Below are 26,112 nucleotides of genomic sequence, written 5' to 3' on the forward strand. Positions count from 1 at the left end.
GGTGAGAGGCCGGGGTGTGAGTGCACTGTGCCTGTGTATATGAACAGAACTGTGCTTCTCATGGGTGAGAGGCCGGGGTGTGAGTGCACTGTGCCTGTGTATATGAACAGAACTGTGCTTCTCATGGGTGAGAGGCCGGGGTGTGAGTGCACTGTGCCTGTGTATATGAACAGAACTGTGCTTCTCATGGGTGAGAGGCCGGGGTGTGAGTGCACTGTACCTGTGTATATGATGAACAGCAGAACTGTGCTTCTCACGGGTGAGAGGCCGGGATGTGAGTGCACTGTGCCTGTGTATATGAACAGAACTGTGCTTCTCGCGGGTGAGAGGCCGGGGTGTGAGTGCACTGTGCCTGTGTATATGAACAGAACTGTGCTTCTCGCGGGTGAGAGGCCGGGGTGTGAGTGCGCTATACCTGTGTATATGAACAGAACTGTGCTTCTCATGGGTGAGAGGCCGGGGTGTGAGTGCACTGTGCCTGTGTATATGAACAGAACTGTGCTTCTCACGGGTGAGAGGCCGGGGTGTGAGTGCACTGTACCTGTGTATATGGAACAGAACTGTGCTTCTCACGGGTGAGAGGCCGGGGTGTGAGTGCACTGTACCTGTGTATATGATGAACAGCAGAACTGTGCTTCTCATGGGTGAGAGGCCGGGGTGTGAGTGCACTGTGCCTGTGTATATGGAACAGAACTGTGCTTCTCACGGGTGAGAGGCCGGGGTGTGAGTGCACTGTACCTGTGTATATGATGAACAGCAGAACTGTGCTTCTCACGGGTGAGAAGCTGGACACCCAGAGTCAAAGTTCAGCAGGTTCCTGTAAGTCTAGAGAGGGCCTGCCTTGCTGCCTCGCTGGAGGCCAGAAAGGCTTACAGATGGAGACTTCTTACTGTTTCCTCACATAGGCAGAGTGTGCCTGTGAGACAGGGTTTCTCTGTGTAGCACTGGCTGTCCTGGAACTCACTCTGTTGACCAGGCTGGCCTTGAACTCAGAGATCACCTGGCTCTGCCTCCCAGTGCTAAGATTAAAGGTGTGAGCCACCAGCACCCAGCCACTTTGGGCCTCTTTTACAAGGGTACTGAGCATCTCATTCACAAGAGCTGCACTCTAGCAATAGGGCATGAAAAAACTAAAGCATTTTGAAATGCAGATTGGGGGTGTAGCTGTGTCTGAGAGTTGAAGCCCTGGGGTCAATTCCAGTTCTACAAAAGCAGCAGCACAGTGAATCACAGTAAGTGAGACTCAGTATCATTTTGTGATGATTCGTTTTAGGTACACATGTTTCCCTCACTTCCCAGGTTCTCACAGTCCAAATCAGGACCACAGCAGAAATTTGGGTGGTATTTGGATTTACCACCTGTATTAGGGTTTCTCTCGTTGTGCTGAGACACCATGACCAAAAGCAGCATGGCGAGGAAAGGTTACATCCCACATCAGGGGAAGCCAGGGCAGGAGCTCAGGGCAGGAACCTGGGATGGGGAACTGAAGCAGAGACATGGAGAAACACTGCTTACTGGCTTGCTCTCCGTGGCTTGATCAGCTTGCTTTCTTATACAGCCCAGAACCACCTGAACAGAGGTGGAACCCACCCACAGTGGGCTGGACTTTCTCATATCAATCATTAATAAATAAAACCTCAACTGAGGTTCATCTTCCCAGGTAATTCTGACTTGTGTCAAGTTGACAGAAACTATCCAGGTCACCACCCAAACTCCTCTTGATATCCACATTCAAAAGTGTAAGCCAGCAGCAGCTGGAGAGATGGCTCAGCTATTAAGAGCACCTGCTGGTCTCATAGAGGACCTGAGTTCGAGTCTCAGCACCGACATAGTAGCTTAAAACCATCCATAACTCCTGTTCCAGGGGATCTGCCACCCTTTCTGGCCTTCCCAGGCACCAGACACATATGCACAGACAAAGCACCCATACACATTTTAAGAGAAAACTCCCCCGTTCCCTGTAAAAATGTGTTACCAATTTAACTAGGTATGGTGGCACTCACCTGCCATCCTCAGACTTAGGCAATGAAAGCAGGAGAATGGCACGTTTGAGGCCAGCCTAAGCTACACAGCAAGACTTTGTCTCAAAATAAACAGGATCTGATTGATTTGGATATGTGTCTATGGGTGTGTATGGACACAGAGTTTGTTACATAAAATGTGTATGCTGACTCCAAGTCTCCCATAGGCTGGGCAAGCACTCTGCCGCTCGAAAGAGTAAAAGTCCACCCTCTCGTAGGGCCATTAAGTAACATAATCTCTGGCAGTAAAATGACTTCTCCTGGGATGTGGGGCACTACACATCCTTTCTCCATAAGCGGTTTAGGAGATGGGAGCAGCACTTGATATAATTTGTTTTGTAGACATAGCTTGCAAAGGTCATCTTTGTTTTTGTTTTGTGGTTTCATTTTTAAAATTTCTACTTCTCATTCTCGTGTGCATGTGCATGATGTGGGGATGCATGTGTGCAGTGTCATACATGTGGGATAAGAGAAGAACCTTGGGAGTCTTTTCTCCCACTTTTGCATGGGTTCTGGGGATTGAACTCAGGTTAGCAGGCTCACACAGCAAGCACCTTTCCCCACTGACCCATCTCGGTGACCTCGTTTGTTTGATTGTTTATCAGTGACTGATAAGTTTAATTAGAATTTCTTCCCAAGACTTGGGTAAGGGTTTATTTATAAGAGCATGAACAGGCTGGGCGGTGGTGGCGCACGCCTTTAATCCCAGCACTGGGAGGCAGAGCCAGGCGGATCTCTCTGAGTTCAAGGCCAGCCTGGGCTACAGAGTAAGAAAAACAAAAAGAGCATGAACAACTTACCAGTGGCTGCAGTACTAGCTAAGATGTCTCTTCCTTCCCTAGCAACCATTAATTACCTATAGACTCTCAAGAGCCCCACCCCTCTCTGACAGTGTTGTGAGCTCAAGAGTGCAGTGGCCATGCCATGCCCAGAAACCATCACCCCTTAACACCTCAACCCTTTCCTCTGGTTCTTGCATTGTTTTCCCTCTTCCATGATACTCCCTGAGCCTCGAGAAGGGTGATAGTAAATGTCCCATTTGAGGCCAAACATTCAGCAAATGTTTTCTCAGCCTCGTTGACAAGGCTGAGTTACGGGCCTGCAGTTAACTGCCACACCCTGCAGAAAGAAGCATCTCTGACCAAAGCTGGTGGCGGTACTAATCTGTGTGCAAAAACGTGTTCCATTTAGCCAAATAGCTTCCCCACCAGGGCTTATGACCTCCTAAGCCACAGGCTTTTGATCCTTCCTTCCTGGGGGTGGTCCTCAAGTCCAGTCAGAAAGTGGCTGGTGAGGCTAGGGAGAATGGCTGAGTGAGTGAGAACACTCCTACTGGACCTGAGTCCCAGCCCCTAGCACCCACATAAAAAGCATGTGTGGCCATACACATACCTGTAACCCCACAATGTGGAGGGCAGAAACAGGGACATTGTTGGGGCTTGCTGGCTGCTATTAGCAAGTCTGGTTCAGAAAGCGACCCTGTCTCACTTGCTGTCTCCCCTGAGGTCTATACAGATACTTTAGAGAGAAGGGAAGGAGACGGTGGTTACCTCTGTACCAACAGTCATTCCGCTATTGTACCAATGGGCACATCTTGCCTGGCAGGTTGGTAGTGTGGCAGAGGTGATCTTTTGGCATTCCAAGAAGATTCACTGATGGCAGACTGAGGTCCTGGGGGTTCCAGTCAGTGTGTACTAACGTCTTACATTCATATATAAACATTGAGGCATCGCACACAAGTAAAGCTAAAAGAAATGAGAAGTGAGCCCCTGTGTGACCTGGTCTGCTCCATGTTAGAAGAGGTTTGTGCCTCCAAAAATACTATCACCATGTGGCATAAGACCCCAAGCTAGTAAAGGACACAGGACTGTAGCCTGCCACTTTCTCACTTCAGTGAGGATCATCATTGTGCAAGTCGGGACACATTAGTGGTTCAAACAGCAAGGGTTTATTTCTTACACATCCATCCTGAGTTTGACCAAAGGGCTCTGCTCCACCGTATTCTAGCCCTGGGACCTCCAACTGTCCAGACAGCCCCTCATATCTAGAATATTACTGGTCTGGATGGCAGAATCCAAAGGTCCACACAATCTCACACTGACTATTAAATATTTACCCAGGCTGTAATTGCACCTGTGAGGGAGCATGAGGCAGGAAGAACAAGAGTTCAAGGCCAGCCTGAGCAATTTAGTGAGAGACCCTGCTTCAGAATGAAAAGTAACGAAGAAGGCTGGGGGCACTGGGGAAATGGCTCAGTAGGGTAGGGGCACTTGTAAAAATGTGCAGACCTGTGGTTTCATCCCCAGCATCCAACATAAAAAGCCAGGCTTGGCCATGTGTACCTATAACCCCAACACTGGAGGTGAGACAGGCACGTCAGTGGGGTTCTCTGGCCACTATCCTAGCTAAAAAGCAGCAAGCTCCAGGCTCAGAGAAAGACCCAGCCTCAAGGGAATAAGACAGAAAACCATAGAGGCGGACACTCAATGTCCCTCTCTGACCTGGGCATACACATGTCCGGACACACACACACACACACACACACACACACACACACACACGTCACTAAGGATGTCATTCATTGGTAAGAGCTTTTGCCTAGAACCCACCAGTGAGAGGGGCTGGGGTGTGACTCAGTGATAAGACATTTGGCCTAACATGCACATAACCCTAGATTCCATCTCCAGTGCCACAGAATTAATACCCTAACCAAAAGGACATGCCTGCTGTCTCACAGCTCACGCACCTGGCTACAGTGGGCTGAGAAGTGCAGTCCCTGCAGGCGTAAGGAAGGAGGGAGGCAGGAATATTTGGAGAATGCTGTCCCTGACTACTGTCCTCTGAGATAACCACCACAGAGTGGCACATGCACATTTTATACCCAGAAACCAGGAGAAACTGGGATCTGGTGATGTTCACCCGACTGGGATCCTGGTAGCATCTGGAAGGCAAGTGGGAATTCCAGTCCATCTCAGAGGGGGCTAATCTCACAAGGGTCTTCAAGAGCCTGTGACCCAGACAACTGAGACTCATCTCACCCGCTGCCCACAGGTGATGACCAACGGCTGGGAAACCGTGGATATGACCCTGCGGCGGAATGGGCTGGGGCAGCTGGGCTTCCATGTGAAGTACGATGGGACAGTGGCTGAAGTGGAGGACTATGGGTTTGCCTGGCAGGCTGGCCTCCGGCAAGGCAGCCGACTGGTAGAGATCTGCAAGGTGGCTGTGGTGACACTGAGCCATGACCAGATGATTGACCTGCTGCGCACCTCCGTCACCGTGAAGGTGGTCATCATCCCGCCTTTTGAAGATGGCACTCCCCGACGGTAAGGGCATTGCCCTGAGAGGCAGGTGGGGGCCAAGATGGGCAGCTTCCAGAGAGGTTTCCCTGTCATACTCGCCCAAGACCTCGGGGAAGGAACTTGATACGCCTTCCTAATGCTGCGACCCTTTAATACAGTTCCTCATGTTGTGGTGACCCCAACCATAACATTATTTGCATTGCTACTTCGTAACTGCAATTTTGCTATGTTATGAATTGTAGTGTAAATATCTGATTTGCAGGATATCTGATATACGACCCCTGTGAAAGGGTCATCTGACCCACAGGTTGAGGCCAGTGTGATAAGCCCTGTTTCAGTAGTGCTAATGACAGGGGGCGTGGAATAAATGAAATCCTCGCGGGAACTGGTTCTCAATGTAAGCCCTGTGTGTGCACCTCCACAGCATCCCTGACTACTTTAGTAGTCACATTTTTCTAGAGGATGCACAAAGTGTGGAAGCAGCCGTCCCAGGACATACTGGGACATTTCTGTCCGACAATCCACAAGCTCCGTTGTCAGTGCTAGGCAGAGAGCAGTGGAGTTGGTGTTCTACAGGGAGAGACAGATCATGAAGTGGATAGACAAGGTATGTACGGTGGTAGTGTGTGCCCGGAGTCTAGCCCTGCAGAGGTAGAGGCAGGGGGGTCAGGAGTTCAAGGCCAGGCTCCACTGTGCTATATTAAGTTCACAGACCACCTCAACTACATGAGACCCTATCAGAAATAGCAGCAGCAGAAAAGAACAAAAAGCGAACCCGCCTAACCAGAAGGCCTACTCATGACAAAAGCTCTGCTTCTGGCCGGCCAAGGCTGCTGCTGTAGGCTGTGTATGTGTGCAGGTGCCCTTGAAGGCCAGAAGAGGGTGTCAGATGTTTGTGAACCACCTGACCTCACGCTGGGATCCGAACTCTGGTCTTCGTGATTAAGCAGCAAGTGCCCTGGCCACCAAACCATCCTTCCAGCCCTCTACTGTGTCACTTAGGGAACAAGAACAAGAGCAGGCTCCCTGCCTGTCCGTTACCAATGCCCCTCCCTGACCCCACCAATTTCAGTCTGCAGTTAGTTTAATGTACCTCAAAGGTGTGGATCTCAAAGATGCCAAGTCCCCAAACACAGACGGCCTAGACTCCATGCCTACATATCTGAAAAGCTCCATCAGGGCTGCCACCAGCACTCAGGAGGCAGAGGCAGGCTGATCTCTGTGATTTTGCGGCCAGCCTGGTCTACAGAGTGAGTTCCAAGCCAGCCAAGGCTAAAGAATGAGATTCCTCTACAAACACACCAAAAGAAAAAGAAAAAAAGTGTTGGGGGGGATGATACATGACTGTGACTTCAGCACGCAGGAGGCTGTGAAAAGGAGGACTGAATTTGAGGCTAGCCTAGACTATGAAGAAAGACCCACTCTCAGAAGGGGGTGGGGGTAGGGCAGTCAGTTGCTTTGATTGGATTAGAAGCCTATCCCACAGGATGGAGTCCTCATCTTATTCTATAAACCTGGCTTGGAAGGCCATAGGCCCCAGTAGGGACACTCCTGCAGCTGTTTGCTAAATGAACGTGATGCACCTGTCAAAATGTCTTCTAAAGAACCTCTTACACCTATAGATCTTGATGCTTGTCACCTCTGGTCACAGAAGCTGTGTTTTACAGTGGTCAAGGGTGACCGCAGAGATGCATCAAAGTCCAGAGGATACATGACTATTGAAAGCTCAGGCATCCACAGGGTATCTACATCATCCTTTCCAAGGCTCAGGGAACGTGAAAGAGGGGGCAGAGGGCGTGTAAGCCGGAGGGAAGATAGCGGCATGGCGAAGACAAGATCTCACTATATAGCCTGTCTGGCCTTGAACTCAGAGATCTACCTGCCTCTGTCCCCTAGTGCTGTTTAAAGACACGTGCTGCCACTCTGGCTCAGTTTCTAGCTATTGCTACCTATTGTGTGGTTACTGAATTTCTCAGCTCTAAAAGGTAATATGCTGGAGCTGGGGATATGGCTTCCTTGGTAGAGTGCTCACCTAACATAGAAGACCCTGGGTTCAATCCCTCAGCACTGCATAATCAGATGTGGCGGCACACATCTGTAATCGCAGCACTCAGGAGGTGGAGGCCAGAGGATCCGAAATTCAAGGTCTTCAGCTTAGTTGCTGTCTTTCTCAGTCAGCTGTCATGACAGGTGACAGCTCTGGACTAGGTCTCCCTAGCATAGCAACACCTGCAGAAATAGGTCTTTACACTCCCCCACCCCTACTCCAGATATTCCAGAAGTGGCCTCCCAGGCTGCTCTCTTTGCTCCACCAGGAGCTGCTCAGAGCCTGTGATAATCCTACACTAGTCGCTGTGAGGTGAGAGGTGTTTCTGATTGGTTGGGTGTGGGTCACATGTTCATGCCTAGCGTCCAGAAGTGGGATCGGCCTGGCTCAGAGCACACAGCAGTTCTCAGGATATGTGGCCTTCCTCACCCTCTGCCAGCCTGGCCTGTCCGCTAGCTCTGTTGGACAGTTGTGTCTCTGTTCCCTACCTGGTGCCTGGGGGCTCCTGATCCCCAAAACAGCCATAAGGACCTGCTGAGCATCAGCTCTACCATACTGCCACAGAGAGGTACCCTGAGTAGGACCCTGTCCTCAGGTCCCCTGACATGGCTCTGTAGCCTGAGTGTCTGCAGAGAACGAGATGCTCTGGGCCTGCCTCTCAGAGCTTAGCTCTTGTGATCTGAGGGGTGGATTTTTTCCTGAGCTCAGCCTTCTGTAAGCTCGGGATCCCTCCCGTGCTGTGGCGAGCTGCATGGCAGCAGTAGCAGAGATGCCAGCCCAGCGTGGATCCTCAAGCCCCAGGCAGGATCGCTGCACTGTGGTGCATGTGCCTGCCAGACACAGGCCGCTCTGCATCTATTTCCAGGGTTCTGGGTTTCATAGGCTTTTTTTTTTTTTTTTTTTTTTTTTTTTTTTTAACCACCTTGCAAAGTAGGTCACCTGCTCCTCTTCTAGCAGCATTTGAGATTCTTGGGAACAAGGCAGAGACTGTCCTTTGATTTTGAGGACATCGGCTTTTCCGGCCCAAGTACTGCTTGGGGGTTGGGAGGGGCTGGTTCGTTGACACTGGCTGATTAGAGGCCTGGGCCAGAGGAAAGGGGAAGGGACCAGGAGAAGCCAAGACTGAGAGTAAGGAAGAGGGACTCGGGTCTAGCCTTTGTAGCCCTGTGTTGGGCCCTGGTAAGCTTCAGGCCCTAATTTGAAGGATGCCACTCCACCTTTAAAATGGACCAGCATGGGTTGGAGTTGGCCTGCTGGTCCCCCTCAAGCAGAAGGCCAGCATGCTAGTGGACCCAGACCTTAGTAGTAATAAATTTGTTTTTCTAGGGGGTGGCCAGAGACCTACGATATGAATACTTCGGAGCCCAAGACGGAGTCGGAGACCACCACCTCTGGGGGCCGGCCCCCCTACCGCAGCAATGCTTCCTGGCAGTGGAGTGGGCCTGCCTCCCACAACTCTCTGCCGGCCACCAAGTGGAGCACCCCTGCCACGCCTGGCCATGCCCAGTCCCTCAGCCGACTCCCGAAGCAGACACCAATGGTCCCCTTCCGTGAGTCCCAGCCACTGCACAGCAAGAGGTAAGGACCCCCAGGACGCCACTGCCACCCAGTGTCCCACCTATGCACAAGCCCCCTTACCCTTCTCTCTCTCCCACCCTTGTTTCTTCTCCCCCCCCCCACCCCCCGCAGTCATTTCCCATCTTTTTGGTTGTTTCTTTTGTATGTGCAACCCTGGCTGTCCTGGAACTCGCTCTGTAGACCAGGCCGGCCTTGAATTCGGAGATTGGCCTGCCTCTGCCTCCTGAGTGCTGGGATTAAAGGCGTGTGCCACCACACCCGGCTCACTTTCCCTTCTTACCCCTCTGCTCTCCCCTGTCATTTCTTCTTCCCTCCCTACTGAGGGGCAGGCCCACAGGCCCTGGGACAGGTTCGAAAAGGTTTTTTCCAAAGGCCAATAAGAAAACCTGTAGGACGGGCCTCTTCAGGGAAGCGGGCCAAGGGAGAAGCCCATACAAGTGGCTGTCCTAGCTGTTACTGCGTCCTTGGGCTGGTAGTCACCTCAAGGACTTTGATATTGATATTTAATTTATACTATTTTGTTTTATTTAGTGATACTGAGGATTGAACCTAGATCCTTTGGCACCTAGGCAAGTACCCCACAACTGCAGCCTTAGCTTGCTCTCTACCTTCTTTAGAATAGGATCTTGCTATGTTGTTCAGGCTAGCCTTGAACTGAAAAGCCTCCTGCTCCGGACTTCTGAGTATCTTGGATTACAGACTTGTACCACCAGGCCCAGTCGAGATACTCACTTGAATGTATCATATATTAAGAGAGAAAGCATGCTGGGTGTATGGCCCTCCATCCTTCCACATTCTTCAAAAAATAAATATAAAAACAGAGTCAGGCAAGTGGTGCACACTTTTAATTCCAACACTTGGGAGGCAGAGGCAAGTGGATCTCTAAGTTCGATGCCAGTCTGGTCTAGGTAGTAGGTTCCCCGCCAGCCAGGACTGCATAGTGAGACCCTGTAAATTCTGTAAGATTATTGTAAAAAGGGCTGGAGAGATGGCTCAGCAATTAAAAGCACTTGTTCTTGGAGAGGACCTGGGCTCAGTTCCCAGCACCCACGTGGTGGCTCACAACCTTTCCAATTCCAGTTCCAGGAGATCTGGTAGGGGTGTGTGTGTGTGTGTGTGTGTGTGTGTGTGTGTGTGTGTGTTATACATACATACAGGCAGGCAAAATACTCATATACAACAGAAATCTATACATTTTAAAAAATGTATTTCCCTAAAATGAAGGACAGAGGAACCTCTTGTCCCAGGAGAGGACAGGGAATTGTCCCCAGTGGCCCCTGTCCTAGCTGCAGAAGCTGAGCGTAGGCACAGAGGAAAGAAGAGGGGCCTTCCTGCCTTCCCTCCACATCCCACGAAGATCTAAGGGGTGGCTAGCGGGTGGAACTTGACTGGATCTGAGGGTGAAGTCTGTTGTCTGGCTCCTCAGAGATGCCTCCTCACCTGCCTCCTGTGTCTTCGCAGGCCTGTCAGCTTCCCAGAAACACCTTTCGCGGCATCACCAGCAGGGGCCGACAGAGTTCCTCCCTACCGACAGCCTTCTGGGAGTTTCTCCACCCCAGGCTCTGCCACCTACGCAAGATACAAGCCGTCTCCAGAAAGGTCAGAGTTCCCTTGCTTTTGAAATGATGTCATCTGGTGAAGGCTGCTTCGGCGTTTTATTCCCAGGAAAGGCACCTCGCCAACTTATTTGCCATGTTCTGGGGTTTATGGACCCCTGGAGGTCAGCAAATGACCACCAGGGTGTCAGCAATGTCAAATTAAAATTCAGAACAAAGAAACAGAACAACAAAAAAAATCAGAGCTAAGCTGATCAGGCAGGACTTGTCATTGGCTCTCTTAGCAGGAGAATTTGGGTCTCCATTTTCTGGACACCTATATCCTTTTTTTTTTTTTTTTTTTCTTTTTTTTTTTTTTCTAGCAAAACCATCCAGCATCCCATTCATCTCTCTGTAGTTCTCACCCACCAAAACTAGGCCATCAGTATTATCCAGGTTACATGGTCTTTCCAACTTCCTCTTCCCCTTAAAACCAAATTCAACCTGGCAGCATATGTGATATTCCCAAAGTCTCCACGGCTCTCCAGTGCCTTTAGAACAAACCCAGACTAGCGGTTTGGCATTCAAGGCCCCATGAGATCTGATTGAAGCTTGTTTCTGGCTATCTCAGCTCTGGTATCCCAGGTCCTCCCAGTGTGTCAGTGACTCCCCCTGTCCTCCAGGGGGAGCTGTGAGCCTCAGCCGTTCTGAATACCTCCTTCCTCTGTGGCACTGCTGTGGTCAGTCTGTTCAGCCTCCCAGACTCTGTTGCCCATGCCTCCTCCAGCATGGCTTGACCCTCCCAGAATTCCCAGAGCCCTCAGGACATACCCTCTGTCCCTCACTATGACTGGCCAAGGCCCTAGAATACTGCAGTCCCTTGAATGCCGCACACCAGCCCTGCTGGCCACCTTCGGGTTTCTAGGTAGTCTGTTCATGATTCCCAGGCTTTTTCTTTTAGGCCACCAACCAGCTCCCAAAATCATGACATGGAAATAGTTTTGAATGCTCGGCCTAGCTCAGGCTCCTTTCTGGCCAGCTCCTTTAACTTAACTTAACTGTTTCTCTTGGTCTACCTTCTGCCTCGGGGCTTTTACCTTTCTTCCTTCTGTGTCTCTCACTCTCACTGCTTCTCTATGGCTGCCTGGCGTCTGCCTTGTCTCCTCCTCCTCTTCCTCCTCCTCTCATTCTTCTTTTCTCTTTTTCTCCTCCTGATTATTCTCTCTGCTTGCCAGCCCAGCCTAGCCTTTCTCTGCCTAGCTATTGGCTGTTCAGCTTTTTATTAGACCAATCAGGTGCCTTAGACAGACAAGGTGAAACAAATGTAACACATCTTTACATCATAACAAAGGCATCATACACAAAAGTAACACACCTTTACCCAGTTAAAGTAATATTCTGCAGCAAAAACAAATGTAATACGTCTTTGCCTAGTTAAAATAATATTCTACAACAGGAAACCCTTCACAAGAGACCAGCCTCCTAACCTGAGGTCTGTGCTCCTCCTGGAAGCCTGCCCCAAGGAAAAAAGAGACCAGCTCTGCCACTCAACTCCCTCAGCGGTCCCTGACTGTGGCCACGAGCAACCGCCATTCTCTTAGCCCAGTGAAGATGGATAGAAAAGAGAAAGGGACAAGAAGGGAAAAAGAGGACACAGACAGGCCAGCCTTGGGCATGGCACATATGACACACAGGGGCCAGCCTCGGGCATGGCACATATGACAGACAGGCCAGCCTCCAGAACATGGCACATGTGACAGACAGAGGCCAGCCTCCAGAACATGGCACATGTGACAGACAGAGGCCAGCCTCCAGAACATGGCACATGTGACAGACAGAGGCCAGCCTCCAGAACATGGCACATGTGACAGACAGAGGCCAGCCTCCAGAACATGACACATGTGACAGACAGAGGCCAGCCTCCAGAACATGGCACATGTGACAGACAGAGGCCAGCCTCGGGCATGGCACATATGACAGACAGGGGCCAGCCTCGGGCATGGCACATATGACAGACAGGGGCCAGCCTCGGGCATGGCACATATGACAGACAGGGGCCAGCCTCCAGAACATGGCACATGTGACAGACAGAGGCCAGCCTCCAGAACATGGCACATATGACAGACAGAGGCCAGCCTCGGGCATGGCACATATGACAGACAGAGGCCAGCCTCGGGCATGGCACATATGACAGACAGGGGCCAGCCTCGGGCATGGCACATATGACAGACAGGGGCCAGCCTCCAGAACATGGCACATATGACAGACAGAGGCCAGCCTCGGGCATGGCACATATAACAGACAGGGGCCAGCCTCGGGCATGGCACATATGACAGACAGGGGCCAGCCTCCAGAACATGGCACATGTGACAGACAGAGGCCAGCCTCCAGAACATGGCACATGTGACAGACAGAGGCCAGCCTCCAGAACATGGCACATATCCATATGCACAAGAGAAAAAAGTATGAGTTTGCTTCAAGACCTGGGAGCTTGCCAGTCTGTTCCATGTCTCCACTGGGTGCTGGGGCTGACACAGGGTGAATTCTTGGTCTCTAGTTTTGACAAGAAAGAGCAGGTGGTTTATTTGAGGCCAAACCACTTGCCTCTCGTGCAGGGACCAGTTCACCAAACTGAGGTTCTCAGACCAAGGAGGACTGGTCCACACAGGCCTGGGCTTTCCCTGAATTTCTGTCCTAGGAGGCCGGTAGTAGACAGTGCTCTGAGAGCCCCACTCTGCACCTTATTGGATGCTAGCCTCTGTTAGGAAGTCAAGGGGGAGGGGAACCCACTGTTGATCTTGTAGAGGCCACTGCTCAGCACTCATTCAGCACCGGACCCCAAGAGCTTTCAGCGTGTCAAGTGCTAGGAGGAACGTTTGGCCTACTCGGTTCCAGGGGTCTTGCTGTCCTCTTTTGCTTGTGCTAGGGAGAGAGTTCCACAAAGCACATGGCTGAGGAGCACATCCACAGAGGAGGAGGAGGAGGAGGAGGAGGAGGAGGAGGAGGAGGAGGAGGAGGAGGAGCAGCACTACCCAGGAGGTCCATGTCAGGGAGGGCAGCATTTGAGTAAAGCAGGGGACAGTGGTGGGAGTCTGCCACAGAGAGGACGGAGCATGAATGAGCAGAATGGCAGGATGAAGGAGAGGCAAAGAAAACTCTGGAATGTGCAGCATGCTGGGACGACACCTGGGCCTCAGCAAGGACCAAGACTGCAAATGGCAGCAGCTGGCTGCTAACAGATGTGATAGGGCTGAGCCTGCTGTCCTGGGCCTGCAGTCCCAGCCACCCCACGTTCTAAAAACAGGGGTGGGGGGTGGTCAAAAGTTCACGCCTAATCTGGAATACAGAGTGACTTCAAGGCCAGCCCGTGCAACTTAATGAGACCATGTCCCAAAAATAAAAAGTGAGGGAGCTGGACAATGGCTCAGCAGTTAAGAGCACGGACTACTCTTAAGAGGACCCAGGCTAGGTTCCCTGCACCCACATGACAGCTCACAATTGTTTGTAACTCCAGTTCCAGCAGAGCCAAACGCTCTTCTGACCTCCACAGGCACCGGGCACACATGTGATACAAATATATACATGCAGGCAAACACTCATAAAATAAAACAAAATTCAAGGTTTTTTTGTTTGTTTGTTTTTAAAGAAGGTGCAGCTCATTGATAACTCCGTTTAACTTATCCACCCTGATAAAGATACTTGGTGAGTTTCTGGGTTTGGGCCATTATAAATGTTCAGGCTGTGAACATGGAACATGTATGTTCAAACATATACATTGCTGCATGGAAATCAGTTTCCATTTGTCTGGGCTCAGTGCCCAGTACAGTCGCTTACCACGTGGTAAGTCCGTTTTACATGCCCGCCGGCAGCATGTGCGTGATCCGGTTTCTCCATGGTCTCGTGCCATGTGGCATCGTCACCATCTCTCATTTCAGGCACTCTGATGGGTGCATCTTGCTGTCTCGTTGTCGTTTTAATTTGCATCGCTCTGAGGGCCAGCAGTGCTGAGCATCTTGTGTGCTGACCTGCCGGCTGTGGACCCTCTCCAGTGAAGTGTCTGGGAGCCTTGGCCCAGTGTCTAGTTCACTCTGCTTTGCAGTGCTGTGAGCTCTTTGTATGATCAGCCTTGAGCTTTTCTTTTCATCTTCTTTATAGGATCTTTCCTTAAAAAAAAACAGAACTTTTTTATGTATAAACTATCATCTTTTTGGGCATTTTAAGTCCTTGATTCCCCTACCCCCAGTCCTCTTCATAGTGGAGATTGAGCCAAGACCTCTCTAGTGCTACACAAGTGCTCTCCCACTGAGCCACACCCCAGCCCCTCACTGGGGGATTCTAGGCAGGGGCTCTACCACTGAGCCACACCCCAGCCCCTCACTGGGGGATTCTAGGCAGGGGCTCTACCACTGAGCCACACCCCAGTCCCTCACTGGAGGGTTCTAGGCAGGGACTCTACCGCTGAGCTGCATATGAAGGCCTTTCTCTTTTTTTCTTTCTTCCTTCTTTCTTCCTTCCTTCCTTCCTTTCTTCCTTCCTTCTTTTGACACAGTTTCATTAAGTTGCCCAGCTGTATCCCAGACAGGGCTTGACATTGAGATCCTCCTGCCTCATCCTCAAAATAAAAACCTGTGCAAATGTCGCCACACCCAGTATCCATGATTATTTTGGCTTCTGTTTAGGTGAGAGGTTTCGGTCAAGTTTCCGTTTTTGCTAAGAATGTCTGATTGCTCCAGCAATTTATTGGAAACCCAGCCTTTCTCCTACATTGCTTTTGCTACTTAAAGCTAAAAATGAATGAGAGGAACAAAGTGGATACATTCGTATGCATCTTTTTCTGAGTTCTCTGGTAGCACTCATCAGTCTTACGGGATCTCAGGGAGTCCTCCCAGATGCCTCATGAGGTAGATTGCGTATCCCCATTCCGCAGAAGGAAAGATGGGGCTCAGCGAAATGAATCTCCTTGGCTAACAGGAAGCAGTCTGGATAGGAATCAGGCCTGAGACTGGCTGGGCCTGGCCCTGGTCATCTCCTGCCCCAAGAATTCTAAACTTCTCTTCCAGATCATCGCCACATGCGGATCTGCGCACAGTCACACACGTGGCTGGGGGTTGCGCATTAGCTTCTCTAGACGGTCTCCTTGTGGTTCTAGCTCTTCCTAGTCCACAGCTCTCTTTTCTCCAGGGGTGCCTAGCCCAACCTCTGCTACTCATGGCTCAGCATTTCCATCTCCACCTGTAGCTGACTTTGAGCTTGGTCAGGTGTTCCCAGCATACTCAGACCCTAAGCCACCAGATTTAACTATCATAGCACATGGGTTACTTTTGTTGTTGCTATGAATGAATAGCCCACAGGAAGCTGCTTCAGGGAAGAAGGGTTCCTTTGGCTTAGTGCAGAGATGGTAGTCATTCCTGGTGAAGAAGGCGTGTCTGCAATGGTATGGAGTGGCAAAGAGGCGAATGCTACTGCTCAGCTTGCTTGTATCCTCATTCATACCCATATCCCCACCCCCTCAGGTAACCCAAGCTAGCTCCACACCCATCATATAGCCAAGGACACCCTGAGCTCTCACCTCAGCCTGAGTGCTGGGATTACAGGTGTGTGATGCCACACAGGCTTACATGGTGCTGGGATTGAGCCCAAGGCTTTGTGTATGCTAGCAAGCACTGCCATCTGAAGCACATCCCAACCCTGAGAAACACTTTTTATTTTAAATATGGAAGATCTTGGCGGGCTGTGGTAGTGCATGCCTTTAATCTCAGCACTTGGGAGGCAGAGGCAGGCGGATCTCTATGAGTTCAAGGCCAGCCTGGTCTACAAAGCGAGTTCCAGGATAGCTGGGGCTGTTACACAGAGAAACCCTGTCTTGAAAAATCAAAAACAAGGGGCTGGAGAGATGGCTCAGTGGTTAAGAGCACTGGCTGCTCTTCCAGAGGTCCTGAGTTCAATTCCCAGCAACCACATGGTGCTCTCAACCACCTGTAATGAGACCTGGTGCCCTCTTCTGGCCTGTAGGGACACATGTAGGCAGAACACTGTATATATAATAAACAAATAAATCTTTTTAAAAAAAAAATCAAAAACAAAAAAAAAGGAAGAACTTGATATAGCAAGTTCCAGGCCAGTCAGAGCTACATACTAAGACTCGGTCTTTTATTTTTTAAAAAGTAGAAGGAAGAAGAGAAAGGAAAAAAGAATAAATGAACAGATTCAGGGTGGGACAGAGAGGTGGTTAAGAGACCGGCTGCTCTTGCAGAGACCAGGGTTCAGTCCCCGCATGCACACAGTGGCTCCCAGCTATCTGTAACTCCAGCTCCAAGGCATCCAGTACCCTCTTCTGGCATCCATGGGCACTGAACTCAAATGGGTCACATACATATATACAGGCAAAACACTTGTACACATAAATTAAAAATAAATAATAAATCTTTAGGGGCTAGAGAAATGGCTAGTAGTTAAGGTCACTTTCTCCTCTTACAGAGGACCTGGGTTGGCTCCTAGCCACCTGCATGGTGGCCACAGCACTCTGTAACTCCAGTTCCATAGGATCCAATACCATCTTCTGACTTCCACAGGCACTAGGCATATATAGTATACATATATGCATGCAGGCAAAACATTCATACACATAAAGTTAAATAAATAAATAAATATTAATTTAAAAAATAGTAAATAATAAATATAGATACATCAATATTTATTATTTATTTAAAGAATGAAAGAATTTACCAGGCACAGTGGTACACACCTATAATCACAACAGTCTGCAAGCTGATACAAGAGGATCAGAAGTTCAAGGCCAGCTTGGACTACATAATGAGACCCACTCTCAAAATAAAACTAGAGTGATGGAACTAGGTCTCTCAAACCCCTCAGTCAGCTTCTGGCAAAGTCACATTGACGTCTAGAACTTACATAAGCCATCTGTACTTATGTAAGTCATGTGACAGGGAGTCACCATTGCAGCATCTTGGCTCCACCAACAGAGAAGGTGATGGTTGGGGGGTGGCAGCTAACAGTGGCTGTATCACCCATCATCCCTCCCGTCCTCTGCCCTGTAATCACTCATCCACTGTCCCATCAGTGGAGGCAGGAGAGAGGGTCTTGGGCCACGCTTTCCACTTGCATGCCACGTCTGTCTACCTTCATCTCTGCCCTGGTTCTTTCCCCTGTAGCGGCAAGCGGGAGACTCAAGCCAGCCTCCTAGTAGCTTGGCCCTGATGACCCTTGGACACCTTCCCCTAACCTACTCAGAGTGCACCCAGGTTCTGCCTTATAGCTCCAGAACTACAGCTACTCAGCCCTTCATCAGAACCCCAAACCCTTCATCTGGAAAGTGATTTTTATTTTCCAAAAAAATAGAGTAATTACTACATCTTAGATGAGATGGAAGACAGTCATCTTCTTCCAGGGATGTTTACCCAGAGCTCTGCATACATGGCAAGATAAAGACTGTCTTCATTTCAGTGGAGTTGACCAAAATTTGTAAATGATAAAAATGGCCCCAGTTGGGACATCCCAGCCTTCGAGAAAATGGTCAGCCTAGGTCAGACAGCAGAAAATGGAGGTAACAAGAAACCCAGTTCAGAAAGGCAATGGCATCAGCTGGGGGGATGGTTCAATCCGTGACACACTTGCTGCAGAAGCCAGGGGACCCAGGTCAGTGCCTAGCACTCACGGGTACTGCAGCCACGGCTGCACACACCTATGGCCTCAGTGCTGGGGAGGCAAAGGCAGGCAGGGCTCAGATCTCAAAAGCTGGCCAGCCCAGCTCATTGGTGAGCTTGAGGTGCAGATAGTTTAAAACAAAACAAAACTAAAAACCCAAGTAAGGTAAAAGAGTCACAGAGGAGGCCACCTGACATCCCACACATGTGCTACACATGTACTTGCATGTGCACATAAACATATACACAAGTGAATATGGTATATGTTTATGATCCCAGTACTGGAGAGGCAGAGACAGGTGAACCCCTTACTGGCTGTCTAGTCTAATTGGTTGACCCCAGGGTCCAGTGAGAGACCTTGTCTCAAAAACTAAGGTGGCTGGCTCTTGAAGACTGGCAGAAGAGTAACGTCTGGCCTACACAGTGCACCCACACACACACTTAGACAAGGCCGGGCTCACTTGGTAGCCAGCTTGTGTAAGCGCTGGCGAATGCAGCTGGGGTGGTGCTGCCTGCCTGTAATCCTCCAGCTCCAGAGGTGGAGGCAGGAAGATCAGAGGTTCAGGGTCATCCTTGGCTACATAGTGAATTTGAGGCTAGTCTGAGATTTGTGAGAACTTGTCTCAGAATGAAACACCTGCCAGGCGGTGGTGGCACATGCCTTTAATCTCAGCACTCGGGAGGCAGAGGCAGGCAGATCTCCGTGAGTTCAAGGCCAGCCTGGTCTACAGAGGGAGTTCCAGGACAGCCAGGGCTACACAGAGAAACCCTGTCTCAAAAAAACAAAAATAAACAAACAAACAGCAGCTGTGAGGTGACTGGAGACAGCACAGCCTGTCCTGAAGGGGATTAGCTGAGAGAGACACCTGTCAGGTTAGGCTTGGCTGTATGACGCAGCGTTCTTTCTCCCACGTTGTTGGAGCCTCTGCTCTTCATTTTGGATTTGGATTGTTTTTTGTTGTTTAGCTTTTCTGTTGCATTTTTAGCTAGTCTGTGTGCATGTGTGTATTTGTGGCTGCATGCATTCCAAGCACAAGTGTGGAAATCAGGGGGCAACTGAAAGTGAGTCCTGGGGATCCCACTCAAGTCGTCAGGCTTGGAGGCAGCTGCCCTTACCCACTGAGCCGTCTCACCAGCCCAGTTTGCTTTTGTGGTTTTCTGTGCTAGGGACTAAAGTCAAGGTCTCACACATAGTAGGCAAGCACCCTGCTGCTGAGCTATATCCCGGCCGCCTTGTTACTTTATGTCTTGAGAATTAGTCTCGTTAAGTTGCCTAGGCTGGCCTTGAGCTTGCCATCCCCCAGAAGATTTCTTACATACTTTAACTGTTACTTCACTGGCCAGAACTGCAAGGGAGCCTGGGAAGTGTGGTGAAGTCCAGTAGCAGGCCATGCAGAGCAGACACTGGGCAGCAGCCCATGGCTTGGCCATTGGTGCTCTCCACCCTCCCTGGCTGATCCCAGCTTCTACTGACCTTTCCCTTCGGTGCTCAGGATTTGACACTGACCTCGTGGGAAGCGGAATGAACCAGTCAGAGGCCTGGGAGGCACGGAGCACTGCATTGGTCACAGACGCTCAGCACTCCCTCAAAAAGTGGGCTCAAAACCCATAGAAATATGTTCTATACCACAAAGGCAGCCCAGGCAGGGTGGGCTCAGGGAACACTCATCCCCTGTGGCCCAGCATTGCCCTTGTCATCTCCAGTCCCCTCAGCAACAGCCTCAGCTTCAGCCTGATGGCAGGAAGATCAGAGGTCTTCATGGTGTTCTATCTAGGCCACGCCAGATCTGGAGGAGGTGAGAAGCCATCTGTATCATCACTTTTCTGTTACTGTGGAAAAGCACCATGGTCAAGGCAACTTGTAGAAGAAAGAGTTGATTTGGTTTGTGATTCCAGCACGTTATAGGCCATATTGGTAGAGCAGAGGCAGCAGGGGCAGACATGGCAGCTAGAGCAGCAGATGAGGGCTCCCATCTTGAACTACAAGCACAAAAGAGAATGAGTGAGCAGTCAGAATGGCTTGAACCTTTACACTGGTATGTTTGTTTGAGACAGGGTTTCCCTGTGTAACTCTTGCTGTCCTGGAACTCACTGTGTAGACCAGGCTAGCCTCTAATCCCAGAGATCTGCCTGCCTTTGCCTCCCAAGTGCTGGGATTAAAGGTGTATGCCACTACCACTCAGTACCTTTATACTTTAAAGCCTACCTCCAATGACATACTTCCTCCAACAAGGCCACACTTCCTAAACCTCCCCAAACAGTCCCACCGACTGGGGACCAAGTATTCAAATGCCCAAGACCATGGGGGACATCTCAGTCAAACCACCACAGCGTGTGTGTGTGTGTGTGTGTGTGTGTGTGTGTGTGTGTGTGTGTGTGTGCGCGTGTCTTCTGTCTCCATATTTATGACCTACATGTGGAGACAGAAGACAACTTGCAAGAGTTGGTTCTCTTTTCCTACCATGTGGATCCCAGGGATTGGACTCAGGTCATCAGACTTGGCAGTAAGTGCCATTGCCCACAGAGGATATCTTTTCTTATCTTTCTTAGGAGCAAGGAGATGGAGATGTTTGCCAGAAGCCCCTGGGCTCCAGTCCTCCTATTTCAGTCAGATTATCTCTGAAACTTATGTTAACAAAGTTTTATTTGGGGTCTGAGGGGATGTAGTTCATTGTGCCTAAGAGTCTCAAGTCAGTCCTAGCACCAAAGAAAAAAAGGGTTGGAGATGTAGCTCAGTTGATAGAATACTTTTCTCAGCATGCACAAAGCTCAGATTCCTAAAATGGGCACTCGCCTATAATTCCAGGAGTCTCTGGAGTTCAAGTTACTCCTCAACTACATAGTGAGTTCAAGGCTAACATGGGCTACATGAAACCCTGTCCCCCAAAATAACAAAGTTTCTCCTCTACTCCGAAGTTGCACTGTTGGTTAACTGAGGACTTCACAGGACCCAGCTTGTCCCAGCAGCTATTATCTCTCCCTGCTCCAGCCAACCCCACCCCATCCTTTCCCTTCCCCCAGATTGTCCCAGCAGCTATCATTGCCCATCAGTTCCTCTTCCAGTTCATTGGTGAGAACTGGTCATCGCCACCAAGCCAGTCACAGGGGTCAGGAAATCTGGCCCGTGACATTATGGAAGTAGAAAGTCACAAATAGTTTTTAGACATCTTTACTATAAACCCCCATTCATCCCAGACCGTGCCTTCTGCCTGTCCCTGACCCAGCCCCGGATAAACAGAAAAGGCCGTTCCATGAGTGGTCTGAGGTAGACTGACATGGGAGTGAGGGGTGTTCGCTGCTCTAGAGGCGGTGGGACCGGGAGAATGGAGCCGGTGAATGAGGCGGGCTAAAGCCTCATGCAGTAGGCGGCCTTATTCAGAGCCTCAGGCAGTTTGTACTCTGAAGGTTAAGAAGAAGCATGTGAGTAAAGTGCCCAATCGCAAAGACAAGCCACACATGGCTGAAACATGTTCCTCCCTAGAGTCATATAGACAAGCAACAATAGCCAGTTGTAATGAATAATCTGAAGTCAACTCACTCCCATCTGCTACACAGGAGGAGCATGACAACGTGTTCCAAGAACAGTTCAGGTCTTTGAAGAAGCAGGTCATGAGACTCTTGTCTTGGTTTCTTGGAGTTTTCTCACAAGCCCTCAGAGTTCCCTTCACACGACTCCATTCTTGGACCGTGTTCTGACAGAGGGGGGCACAGAGTCTACTTGCTTTTTGTGTCGCTGTGACCACGTGTCTGGCAAAAACAACTCAGGAGAAGAATTGATTTATGGTTTCATGGGGGTTGATCCATAGCTGCTTGGCTCTGTGTGCCTGTAGGAGCGTGTGGAGGAAGATAACTGTTCCCATCACAGCAGGCCAGGAGACAGAGCCGCAGGAAGCGACCAAGGACAGTCTGAACCCACTAGTGACCTATTTCTTCCAGATAGAACTCACCTCCCTAAGTTTCTAGGACCGTCCAAAACAGCACCAGCAGCTGAGGCCAAGCTTCTAAAACACAAGCTCTCACATGGGAGTGTCATTCCAGACTCAAGCCCCCAACCAAGAGGTGTCCATAGCAGCCCCCACGATCGAGCTCCCAGCCCTCCGCCACCAGCTCCCTTGAATTCTGGCCCTTGCCTGTGGTATGTGTTGCTGTCTGGGGGCATCTCTGCTGTTTCTCCACTCCCCAACCTTGGCAGTGATTATCAAACATAAAAACTACAGCTCAGCCCAGTACAGTGGTACACACTGATGATCCTAGCACCAGGGAAGATGGGATGCAGGAAGAGCTGTTCAAGGTAATCTTTGGCTAGATAACCAGTTCAGGCCAGTATGGGCTACATGAGATGCTGTCTCAAAACAAGATGAAAACAAACAAAAAGACAGAGCCAGCGAGATTTCTGAGTGGCTAAGGCACCTGCTGCTGACCTGAGTTCGGTCCCTAGATCCTATATGGTAGAAGGTGAGAACAGACTCCTGCAAGTTGTCTTCTGACCTCTGCATGTGTGTTGTGGTCTAGGCACATGTGCAACACATAAATGTGCACACACATATATGTTTTGTTTCATTTTATTTTGTTTGAGACAGGGCTTCTCTGTGTAATGGCTCTGGCTGTTTGGGAACTCACTTTGTAGACGAGGCTGGCCTTGAACTCACAGAGATCTGCCTACCTCTGCCTCCTGAGTGCTGGTATTAAAGGTGTGAGCCACCACTGCCAACAATAAAAAATATTTTTAAAAGAATGAATCATGGAGCTTGCGAGAGGGCTCAGCAGTTAAGAGCACTGACTGCTCTTCCAGAGGACCTGGGTTCAATTCCCAGCACCCATATGGCAGCTCACAACTGTCTGTAATTCCAAGATCTGACACCCTCACACAGACATACTTGCAGGCAAAACACCAATGCACACAAAGATAGATAAATTATTTTTATAAAAAAGAATCAATCACAAACCTAAAAACAAAACAGAAAACAACCATAACTCAATCAAAGCCCTTGCCCAACTGAGAGCTGGAGTTTGAATCCAAATCTGCCTTGTTTTTAAGCCACTGTGGAGTCTTCCTCCAGCAGCAAAGCAACACTGGTATAGGCTGTGGGCCGGATGTCTCAACTCCCCCTGTGTCAGGTGTCAGACACAAGCCAAGTGCTGTAAGAAAGGGCCTGTTATAGTCACCTCTTAACAGCTGGGGAAACTGAGGCTCTGGCCTAGAAATTGATTATACCTGGCCAGGCAAAACACAACAGTGAGGTATGGAACGCATCCTCTCCAGCCTGGGTCTGCTGTACCCACAAAATGCTGCCTGATTGGCCTAGCTCCCTCAGAGAAAGGGGAGCCTACAGTGAGCCTGCGGCCAAAGCTCCGAGGAAGGCTAGATACCCCCTTCTACAGCCAAGAGGCGGAAGCCTGAGTAAGCAGGGCAGTCGCCCAAGTGGCGCTGCGCCCTCCCTCCTCGGGAAGCCTGCTGTACCCTGCGCTCCTGTTGCCGCCACCCCCCTGGCAGGCATCCCAGGCGAGCCTCTTCACTGAGCTTCAGTTATTAGCAGATACCAGGCTGCCTCGCCCAGCCTTGCCAGCAGCTCATCGCCCCAGCCCACAGCAGAGTCTCCTGAGTGTTAAAAAGCCACTGGCAAGCAGGTCCCGGGCTCCTCTGGCGCCGTCACACGGGGACTTCACCTTGTGTCCCCTCTCTACCTTGCAGGTACGCGGCCGCCCCGCACCCGCTACTGTCATTCGACCCTCACTTTATGCACGATGGCATGTCCAGCGGCGACTCCTCTTCAGGTGGCCTGACTAGCCAAGAGAGCACCATGGAGCGCCCAAAACCAGGTAAGACGTCCTGGGCCCCAATGCTGTCTGCCCCTCCCCTAGGGCCTCTCCCTGATGGTCTGACAGATGACCTCCCTTCTTCTTGGCTGGCTCTGGACTACATAGACTATAAAATCATGCCATGGCTTTGCTCATGTGCTTCTGGATTCTGTGGCTCAGTGTCACGCTAGTTCCGGGCAGCCATGTGACTGAATGATGGGATTTCTGTACTTAGTATTCTTTTGTGCTTGAGGGATGCTGAGGGGACAGTTCGAGGCTGTTTCATCTATCTCCTCATGAGCATGTGTTCCTGGACATAGAACAGCTGGATCATGTGTTTGATTTTATAAGAAACTGCCAACCCACTACTCAGAGTCTTGAACTGTTTCCACTCCTACTAGTGGCAAGGCTCTGTGTCTGTCCTCACCGTTTCTGTTTGGACCATTGGAGTGGACATAGTGCTAACATGGTGTGCTTTTCTTTGCATCTTTCTTTTAATTCAGTTTTATTGAACTTAACATATTCATTCATTTTGAAAGGGAATCTTATTATGTAGCCCAGGGTAGCCTGACACTCACTGTGTAGCTGAAGATGGCCTAGGATTCTTGATCCTCCTTGTCTGTACCTCATAAGTGCTGGGATTACAGGCATGCATGACCACACCATTGGGTCTAATTTCCATTTTTCTGACTAATGGAATTGAACGTCTTTTATACACACACACACACACACACACACACACACACACACACACACACACCAGATATAATTATGAATTGTGTGCCTGCATCACTTGGATGAATACTTCAAACACAATCTCTTGTAACATCCTTGTAGCCCCTTTGAAGCCTAAAGACCTGATGAACAGTTGGGTGGGTTCCAAAGGAAGATGGCTAACGAAGTGCCAGAAAGAAGAGGTGGAGAGGCAGACGTCCTCCTGGGAGGTGTCGAGGGTTCACAGGCAGCTGGGAAAGGTGACCTCAGCCACATGCCCAGGATTAGAATCAGGGAGGACTCGGTACAGTGTGTGGGTGTCCTGAACCAGGGATCGTGGTGCAGCCCCTGGTAGGGGGTTGCCTTAATCCCTGCTGTGCATCTCTCTGCTGCCTTGAGGGCGTATGGCACCATTTATTCCTCCTCGATGAGCTGGTCTTGCCTGGTGCTGCTCATGGGTCTTTGTTTTCCCACTCCATTCAGACAAGGAGAGGAATGTTGCCTGGCTCTTTGTCACACCAAAGTGCAAAATGAGGAGCCTTTTCCAGCATTCAGCACAGGCCCCAGATGGGGGTCAAAAGACCCTGCTACTTCCCTTCTGTCCCCTAGAGCCCCAGTACCCTCTCCCTTCCCCGAGCCCTTATTATAAGGTGACTAACACCTTCCCTGACGCACACACATGTGCACACATGTACACTGGGAAGATCTGTGTTAAGAAACCATCAAGAAGTTTAGAACATGTAGAAGACCCAGTAAGGGGGAGATTCAGGAAGAGTGACAAGGGATGGCAAAGATCCAAAGCAGTGGCAGAGGCTTTCCCCAGCCTCCATGCAGTGGGCAGTCATGGCATCTGCAACCTGGTTTTGTGCAATCGCCATATGCCTGGCGTTGTACTAGGTGCCCCACGGTCCCTTCCGCTGAGTCACAGCAGCGGGCACCGTGACTCTCCTACTGCAGAAATGAGGCAGTGAGGCGTGGATGGGTTATCCCTCGCCGGAGGTTGTTGCTGGTGAGTGGCATAATCGAGATTTGAACTGAAGCCTGTTGGATCACTCCACCGTCTACAGGGTGTGGGTACAGCCACATGTTTCCTGTGCCACAGAGCACCCGGGTTGGGAAAGTGTCTGCTAAACCAGGCCCATCTCCCTCAGCAGGATCATGGACTCTGCGGTGCCCTGGGCTGCCCTGGGGCCTTCAGCTTTGGACTGGAAGCTCATGCTCCCATGAGCCTGGCAGCAAGTTTCCGGTCATACACAGGACCTCTGCGGTGACCCTTGAGGGTCTAATGAGTCATGCCTACCAGGCCCCAGGACTGCCTGTCCTTAGAATATTTTCCAAGCTCTTGCAATTACTGCCAGTTGGGGACAGGCAGGGAACCCCAGAAAGATGGGGACTGGGCAGCATAGACACTGACATCCACTTCCTGCCTGACCATTTCTGACTGTGTGATCT

At 50.3% G+C, this 26,112-nt stretch overlaps 1 protein-coding gene across 3 annotated transcripts in view; it reads left to right on the top strand.

Moving 5' to 3' along the window:
• Positions 1-26,112, top strand: part of Sipa1l3 (signal induced proliferation associated 1 like 3) — a 218,932-nt gene that overhangs the window by 153,937 nt on the left and 38,883 nt on the right. For all 3 annotated transcript variants that reach the window (XM_059276364.1, XM_059276377.1, XM_059276371.1), the window contains exons 9-12: positions 5,073-5,347; positions 8,697-8,948; positions 10,410-10,547; positions 23,840-23,967. In XM_059276364.1, coding sequence (XP_059132347.1) covers positions 5,073-5,347; positions 8,697-8,948; positions 10,410-10,547; positions 23,840-23,967 — 793 coding nt within the window. The remainder of the gene's footprint in view (positions 1-5,072; positions 5,348-8,696; positions 8,949-10,409; positions 10,548-23,839; positions 23,968-26,112) is intronic.

Source organism: Peromyscus eremicus, chromosome 1 (genome assembly GCF_949786415.1).
Source record: "Peromyscus eremicus chromosome 1, PerEre_H2_v1, whole genome shotgun sequence".
In the NCBI taxonomy this organism is placed as follows: Eukaryota; Metazoa; Chordata; class Mammalia; order Rodentia; family Cricetidae; genus Peromyscus; species Peromyscus eremicus.